The sequence below is a fragment of the Dermacentor andersoni genome, chromosome 4, assembly GCF_023375885.2.
Source record: "Dermacentor andersoni chromosome 4, qqDerAnde1_hic_scaffold, whole genome shotgun sequence".
NCBI classification, from domain to species: Eukaryota; Metazoa; Arthropoda; class Arachnida; order Ixodida; family Ixodidae; genus Dermacentor; species Dermacentor andersoni.
This window is the reverse complement of record NC_092817.1, coordinates 203824862-203833442: the sequence shown is the minus strand read 5'-3', so window position 1 is coordinate 203833442 and position 8581 is coordinate 203824862. Positions and strand designations below refer to the sequence as shown.

Sequence of the window (8581 nt, the reverse complement as noted above, 5' to 3'; positions counted from 1 at the left end):
GCCTGTGCATCAAGAACCAGCAGAGAACCGATAGCCGGCACTACAATCTTCGACGACGACACGTGGAATACGAGACTTGCGGCCGTGTTTGGGTTTGGACCCCCGATACGCCGACGAGGACTCAGTGAGTAGCTTTTACGCCACTATTTCGGAGCTTAAAAGATCATCCGACGCATTGGCGCACTCGACTGTGAGGTCGTGCCAGACTGCATTTCGCTATCGCAGTGGCACCGCTCACAACCTGAAATAGTCCATGTTGTGCGACTTAAGCCGTTCTACCAGCGCTAATTAACTTTGGGACTTTGCATAGCTGATCTGTGGACTTTTTTTATTGTGTTACTTTAGACTTTCTTAGTTATTTGGTACTGTTGTTTAATAAGTGTCGTTTTGTTTTTGCTCCCCTGTTATATTTGTAGCATCGGGACAATGCTTTTTGTGAGAGGGGCATTGACACGTGTGCTTATCTTTTTGAGATGACCGCTTTTCACCATCCAACAAATGTTATCGCTCATCACAGAACGCTCCCGCATGTATCGGAAATTTCTCGAATGTTGTCGATGGTTCTATCTGCTGTCTCTTGTCACCGAAGCTTGTGTAATGTGATTGCATATGCGACGCGCATTGTGTAGAACGTTTTGGAATTACTCTGCAACCTTCCATGACTCACGTATAAAAGCCGACGCGCTTGACCGGCAGATGAGATATTCGATAATCGCCGACTGTGTTTGCCGCTTTCGTTTTTTCTTTGAGTGTAGCCCGTTTTTGAGAGCACATGTGCGCCTAATAAAACGCTAGTTTCGCCATTCACAATTTTGCTACTTTCTTCACCGTCACTACTACGTGACGTTATTTAACACACACACGCACGAGCGCGCGCGTGTGCGCGTGTGGACGTGTGTGTGCGTGTGCGTGCGTGCGTGTGTGCGTGTGCGTGCGTGTGTGCGTGTGTGTGCGTGCGTGCGTGCGTGCGTGCGTGCGTGTGTGTGTGTGTGCGTGCGTGCGTGTGTGTGTGTGTGTGTGTGTGTGTGCGTGCGTGCGTGCGTGCGTGTGTGTGTGTGTGTGTGTGTGTGTGTGTGTGTGTGTGTGTGTGTGTGTGTGTGTGTGTGTGTGTGTGTGTGTGTGTGTGTGTGTGTGTGTGTGTGTGTGTGTGTGTGTGTGTGTGTGCAAAGATTTCTCCATGGAGCTTTCGTGCATATATTTGCGTGCCCGGGATCTAGATGGGGGCATGACCAATGAAATGAATATTTCCGCGAATAACGAGGTGCTATGTTTCAGCAGACCAGCCAGTATCATTAAACGAGTAGCGGTAACACACACACACACGCACACACATAGGCTTAGTCACAAACATTTGTACACATGCGAGAATGTTTTCAGACCAAAATAACATAACACAGTGTTATAAGAAGACTGTGTCAATGGTTATACCGCGCAAGACACAAAATGGTTGCAACCGATGATAAAAAATGTCCTATAAAGAACACACAGGGGTCCACAGAACACGCGGTAGAAAATGGCGTCCTACTTTCACTGCGTGCTCTCATCCAAAAAAATTACACTTTCTCTCAGGGTTCATCTTCGCCTTGTCCGAGCAGCGGAATGCTCTGGCGAATATTGCCGAATGGCGGGCAATCTTGTTGCAGTTGATCGCGAACGCACTCTTGAAACCGGGTGGTGTGCAGGCCATATAACAGAGAGTCATGAAGAAAACATTGACTGAAGGAAGATCCTTCGCTAAGTCTTGCATGTCACTGCTCTCAGCACCTTCCAGCGCAGCGCAAGCGATTTCTAGTGCCGGCAACTCTGGAAATGCGCTGTCGACCCGATCGCCTATGGGGCAGTCAATCTTTTCGTAGTAGGCTTCCATTTTTTCGTCGGAAGGAGCTGAGTCCACAAATGTGCCGTTCGGGTGCCAACCAATAATGCCGACTTCGTGTAGTATTTTAACCAGGTTCAAAGCCAATAAAAAGCCGATGCCACCGTAAAACATGGCCTTCGTTCCTGTCTTGTAGTACAGTGGTGCGTTTATCATGTACAGGGGTACAGCGACACTCTGCAAAGCGTATCTGTAGACAGGGTAAGAAGGGGCATTGTTTTGTGATAGGTTCAAAGCCTCGTAATATTCCCGTGATTCGTTCATGTGGCGCACCTTCTCCATAGTAGAGTGAATGGCCCTGCGAGTGTGAATCCAAAAGTCGGCGAAATTTGACTCTCCCTGGTCTGGGTACTGCTCGTAAATTTTCTCCAGCTGCTCGTTCGTTTGCAACTTCTCGGCCGGCCAGGCTTCCAGCTTGAGTGACGTCAACTTTTCACAAGCTAGCCGCTTCTTATCACTGTCGAACCACTTGGAGTTGTTAATTTTGTTGACAGCAGCCAATACCAGTGTCTTGAAGCCTCCAACCAAGGCCTGCTGGTCGTCTTGGGTGATGTGAGAGGCCATGTCGAGTGACAGGACGAGCACCTTGTACGATGCTTCTACATGAGCAGCACAGAAGATGGATCGGTAGGAGTTCACTTTGTGCGTGTCGCCGAAGTGTCTCAACAGTATTTTAGGGTTAGCAATGGGCGCGTAAAGCTGCACGAAGCACCAGGCAGCGTGGCTGAGGAGCTGTCCCTCGGTGTAACTGAGGAAGAGCCAGTCGATGGCCTCTAGCAGCCGATCGTTTGTGAGGACCACGTCATCGCTCGCAGACAACTGTGGACTTAGTCGGATGTGCTTTTGCACTGAGGTCATCCACGTGGATGACGTTATATGTTGCGCATGATCACTGATACTTTTCATCGGGAAGGAGACCTCATTTTGCGTTTGCGCAAAGATCAATAGACAAAGGCTATTAAGTACAATGTCGTCCATATTATCGGTCTTCATCATGGTATCCTCAATTGCAGTACGGTTCAACTGAGGGACGTTGTCAGAGCGCATTTCGCTATAAAAACCCATCCAGTACGCTTTGTAGCTGTCACTTTCCTTCACGGTTTCATACTGGTTCAAGAGAATGGGCAGGACTGCCGCTGGTTCAAGCACTAAGAGCCATTTTCCTGACACCGGGAGCTCAAATACCCGTACCTCGAACCACAAGTGCACTTGCCACTTGTAGGACAGTGCCAAGTGGACATCGAGGGCCCTCAAGTCATCGCGAGGCGGATCTGGCCAAATCAGCCCCATGTCTCGCATGAGCTCGCGGAAGCGTTCCAGGTACAGACCCGCATCGTCATGAGCCCCCATGCAGGACTCGTACATGTGGAAGGCCTTAGTTCCCACGGGGAGCTTCATTCTTCCCAGACTGAGCAAGGTCCCGAAGTTCGCGAGTCGTGTGAGGGCCACCTCATCGACCGGAGTTTTGACATGCTCTCTGTATGCTGCCGATTGCCACCAGGCGGAGCAGACGTACGCGGAAAAGTCCTCGCACGGGTCGAAACTCTTGTTCAGGTGCACGGTGAGCAGTTTGGCGTGGAGGACGCAGTCCGGCGTCTGGCAGTACCGAAGCGTCCCTTCGTCATGGTGCGGCGAAGCCCTGGAGGCCAGCACGATGAAAATGATGGTGAACGCTAGCACCAGCAATGCCACGACGACGCTGATATTTTGGAGCACCGATCTTCTCGTTGGTGGTGGACATATGAACTGCAAGTAGATGGAAGTATGTTCTTATAGTTTTCGGTTTCGCTCCTTCGATGTTCCATTCTGTACGGTTTCGCGTGAGCTTTTCCATGTTTTTATTCGTCGCGCATTTGTTTGAGCTCTAGAATTTAATAGGCATGCCATTAGGACGCTGTCAAAATCCAGCATCATCCCTTGTGGCTACTTATTGGTTTTGGCGTCGAGCTGCGGGATCAAATCTCGGCCGCGTTTCGATGGCGGCGAAATACAAAAACGCCCGTGTCCGCCCATTGTATGCACATTAAAGAGCCCCAGGTGGTCAAAGTTATGCTGAAGTGTAGGGGGCGTGGTGCCGCATAATAAGATCGTGGTTTTGGCACGTAAAACCCCAGAATTTATTCCCTTTTATCCGTCATCGTCCCTTTTCTACTTTTGAAGAGGTCTAAGAGAGCTTATACAAAGTAATTTTATATACAACCTCTTGATGATGACCGTTGCATACGAATTTCTCAACACGTATTATCGGCAGCTCAAATGTGAGTACAGTAAATGAAGAAACTGCACACCAAAATCTTCACTATAGCTTGTGAATGATCATGTACACTAAAATGTTTGTTTATTCTGCTGTCACACAGCTGCGGAAAAGGACTCAACTCTGCACGAACACGTTCAGAAAGTGCAATACGGCAAAGGTTAACCATTCAAATTTTAAGGCGGCAGCCCCGCAATATGCTGCAAGAAAGGTAACAGCCGTACTCTTCCTGGCTGCCTAAATATTTTTGTCAAGGGTAACCATGCTCTCAGAAAAAAAATTAAATTGTGGGGTTTTACGTGCCATAACCACTTTCTGATTATGAGGCACGCCGTAGTGGACGACTCCGGAAATTTCGACCACCTGGGGTTCATTGACGTGTACCTAAATCTAAGTACACGGGTGTTTTCGCATTTCGCCCCCATCGAAATGGTGCTGCCGTGGCCGGGATTTGATCCCGCGACCTCGTGCTCAGCAGCCCAACACCATAGCCACCATGCTCTCAGAGGTAGCAATGGCAATTTAAAGGTAACTTCGGCGCTATTAATGCACAATGACATTTTACGCTATAAGATATAAGCATTATAAACACCTTGATAGAGGTACCAATTTTACAGGTAATCAGCACTTTCTACATTAAATAATTGTGCTTTTATGAAGGCTTAGTTATTGTGACGACTAACTTTAGAGCAGGCAAGAGTGTATGTGAAATGTGAACGCAGCATCATCATTTCACAGCATCACATGATCGACGCCTGGCGCTGAAGTCGAGTGGATATTGATCTGCAAATTTCGGTAACAACGATGCTATGCAGTCAGACCTAAAGGAAAGCTACAAAAACATGCAACCAATCCTGCGCACCTCTTGCACTCGTTTATGCTTAATGGCATCGTTAATTACCTACAAAAATGTGGAATCGTGCACCTTTATAAAACAGTTACACGGGTCTTGTGACACGCTGGCTGGTCTGTGCTGGGACAACGACGGTATGTGGCTGTCTTACAATGTGTACGCGTTGCTTCTGCTCCACTTGTAACGTTCTGCTGCTATTTCGCTGGTAAAATACACCTTATGGGGCTAGTTTTAGAAATAGGGGACCCAAGGCTGGGGTACCCTATCGGCCAGGCTTACAAAAGATCTCGGAAGGCGTACAAAGCAGTCTGGGTTGCTGGGTACGAAAAGTTGCTTGGGGGTGCTATCTCTAATGCTCCCTAATATTAACGCACAAACACGGTGCTGTGTTCATATGGCCATTTTGTGTCCTCGTCTTGTTTCGACTACACTACAGTATATCAAGATGGCATGAGAACAAACTAGCATCGCAACCCTATTAGACGACGAATGGCATCGTTACTATACTGCAAGTGAACACTGAAAAACACACGCACACACACACAAAAACACAACGGAAGTCAGCGCAACCACCGCGAAAGATAGCTACTCAGGCTGCAACTAAAAAGGAAGTAGTGTTCACACGGTGATCATCCATTCTCAAGATTTCATTTTCTCTGTTATTTCTTCTGTGGCCGGCTGTTTGCAATAGACGATATGTAAGAGCTGTAAGTGCGCTTCTCCACACACCCAGTTCGACCTAATCAAGATGGTGGACCTCGGGATGAGATTATAATTACTTATAATCAAAGTGTCAACGCGCGGGTCAGTGGCATCATTCATGTCACCCTCCGTTCCCGGCAACATCCAAGATTTCAAATTGCCTGTCTCAGTTTTAACAATGCTACAAGCGGAAATGCGGCCATATTAGTCAGGGCAAGTTAGATGTGTGACTAAGCCTACTTGCGAAGTTTTCTACATCGTCCTTTAGATCCAATGATACGCTTGTGGCTTTGCGGCACCTCTCTGTTTTCTGGCTGATAGCGAACCACTGATAGTGAACCACATGCATACTCTGCGAAGTGTGCATGTGCCGCAGACGGTTAAATGACGAGAGCCGCCTGCTACTGGCAACTTTTTTCGTCCGAGCCATGAGCCCATAAGCGTAGCTCAATAAATGTCATTCTACTAGGGAACTTGTCTGTTCCTTTGTCACAGCTGATTCAAAAGTAGCAACTGACTACGAGGATGGGATAAGCAAGCATCGCACATCCCCAAGGAAGGCAGATGTTCACTGCATTCAGCCCAAGTTTAAATTCGACGTTTGAAGAATGCTGCGGTTATGCTGGCTGATATCATGAATGAAGCCGGTGCAATTTCGACGCAGTTCACCGGTCAACTGGGCCAAATGGAACCATCTGATGCTTTCGCCAGTGACTGGACGTCATACAAACAACGGTTAACATTATTCCTGAGCGTCAACCGGGTTCCTGAAGGCGACAGAGTACACACATTGCTGAGCACCATAGGTCCTTGTATCTACAGTCCTGAAATCAGTGGTAGTCCCAGAGCTGCCTTTAGCCTCGGGAATCATCTGTATCCTAAGTCTTCGGTCATCGGCGAGTGGGCCAAGTTTCACAGGATGCATCAAGTTTAACAGCGCAATAACGTAACGCTTGGTACAAGAGTGGTCGTCCCTGGAAAGCTGTAAAGTTTTCGTTTGGACGAACCTCACGACGGCCATTCCGGCATCTTACGCAGCCAGGAACTAGTGCGCAGTTAGTTACGCGTGGCGAAAATCCCTTGAGGTGGAAATGGATCGCCGCAGTAGAAGTTGCGTCAGTTGTCAAGAGCAGCGCAAGGCTCCAGTGAACGCACCTATTTACCCCTTCTCATGGCCAACATACCTATGACAGCGTGTTCACGTCAACTTTGCGGGGTCTTTTCAGCACTCAATGTGTCTAGTGCAGTTACACGCGCACTCCAAGTGGCCAGAGGCTTTCGAAATGCGATCGACAACTATGGAAAGCACGTCTGACAGAGCTTGTTCCTGATAATTGTTCCTGATAATTGACCGCAGTTTATTTCGAATACCTTCAAGTAGTTCGCGCTGGCAATGGGTTCGTGACACGTCCTCGCGGCTTCCTATCACCCTATCTCCAATGGTCTCGCGGAACGCTTCATTCAAACCCCAAAGAACGCGCTCCATTAAGGCTGTGCAGCAGAGAAGAGCGCATACGGCTGCATAATTTTTTGCTGCTATATCGTAACTCGCCTCATGCTGCTACCCATGAATAGCCAGCGGCAAAGCCTTTGGGGCGACGTTTGCGCAGTCGATTATATAGAGGCCATGAAACCTGCGGTGGAGGAGAGAGTAGCCCACAGACAGTCCACTCGGGCACATATGACTCGCCCGTGTCGCGAATGTAACTTCGTTGTGGCTATGACAGAGCTTGGGCAAATAATTATTAGGGGAAAGCCAAAGTGGATTTCCGGTGTGATTCTTGCTCAAATGGGATCTCTCTCTTTCTAAGTTTGTGCGGCCCCTCTTCCAGGGGCAACTTCACCTGGCGTCGCCACCATGGCCAGCTTCTGCGCAGTCACGCAGAGGTCACTTCTCCTGTTCATGGAACCAGTGGCGAAGCTGATGCCAGTGACTTTTTCTGCAGCTTGTAGCGCACGAGCCCCTCCTAGGTCACCACCGGCCATTATCAATCCGATATAACTCTAGAACACAAGCCCCCGGGGCAAGACGCTACGCCAAACGTGGTTGGCACTCACTGGACGGATTGCCAGCCGGACTATAATTGGGCGGTGCGTAATTAAGTGGGGAGTAAGTGTTACGACTGATAACGCCCCGTTGTTAAAGCCAAATCTGCGAAGTGCACACTTGCCGCAAAATCCGAGCGCCGCCTGCTGGCGGAAACCCTTTCAGTCCGAGCCACGAGTCCATAGGCACGGTTCAGTAAACGTCGTTCTACCGGGAACTTGTCTGCTCATTCGTCACAGCTGATGCAAACGTAACGTCCTGCGTGTCTCACCAATGCGTTGCAGGGAAGCCCACGGCCTGCAGGAGGGGACGCCGCAGAATGCGTGGCCGCGGAGTGGTGCACGGTGCCCGCCACTGCGGCAACGCTGGCGTGTTGTCTACCGGCCGAGGGAGGGGCGCTCGCGCGGCTGGTCGACTTTATGCTCGCCCGCCGGACCACGGTCACCAGAGGCGCCGTAGTGCTTCCCTCGTTCCCAGAACGGATCGTGGACACGCCTGCAGCCGCCCTGGTGGCAGGTTCTGGAGGTAGCGTAGTGCCGCGCTGCCACATTCCCCACCTCCTCTGCGCCACCGGTATCGACGCCTTGACGCTGGACGAAAGACCTGCCACTAACGTTGATTGGCTGAGGCAGGTTCTGCCGAAGTGACTTGACAACGGCCGCGATGGCGGCGATACTGCGCACGAGGGCAAAGCGGATCAGCGAGGAATTTTAACAGTTGTCGCAAGTTATTTAGTCGGTCAACCGTTTCACTTATGTATTCATTGTTCACACTAGACAGAGCTGGAAGACTTGCCGTAGTTGTAACCAGAGACCAGATGAAGGTTCGATAAGTAAAGCGCAAGCAAAG

General features: G+C 49.6%; 1 protein-coding gene across 1 annotated transcript; it reads right to left on the bottom strand.

Annotated features, from left to right (window-relative positions):
• Positions 1-1540: 1540 nt before the first annotated feature.
• Positions 1541-8282, bottom strand: LOC140217281 (neprilysin-2-like). The gene is made up of 2 exons (XM_072287696.1): positions 8004-8282; positions 1541-3622 (listed from the first exon to the last, which is right to left on the bottom strand). The coding sequence occupies exons 1-2, from the start codon at positions 8280-8282 to the stop codon at positions 1541-1543; spliced, it is 2361 nt and encodes a 786-aa protein (XP_072143797.1).
• Between the last annotated feature and the right edge of the window lie 299 nt (positions 8283-8581).

Excerpts from the sequence above, each read along its gene's own strand:
- LOC140217281 (XM_072287696.1), bottom strand. The coding sequence starts at position 8,282 with ATGTGGCAGCGCGGCACTACGCTACCTCCAGAACCTGCCACCAGGGCG. Across the intron at positions 3,623-8,003 it reads GGCTTCCCTGCAACGCATTG|TTCATATGTCCACCACCAAC; the intron begins GTGAGACACGCA and ends ATCTACTTGCAG.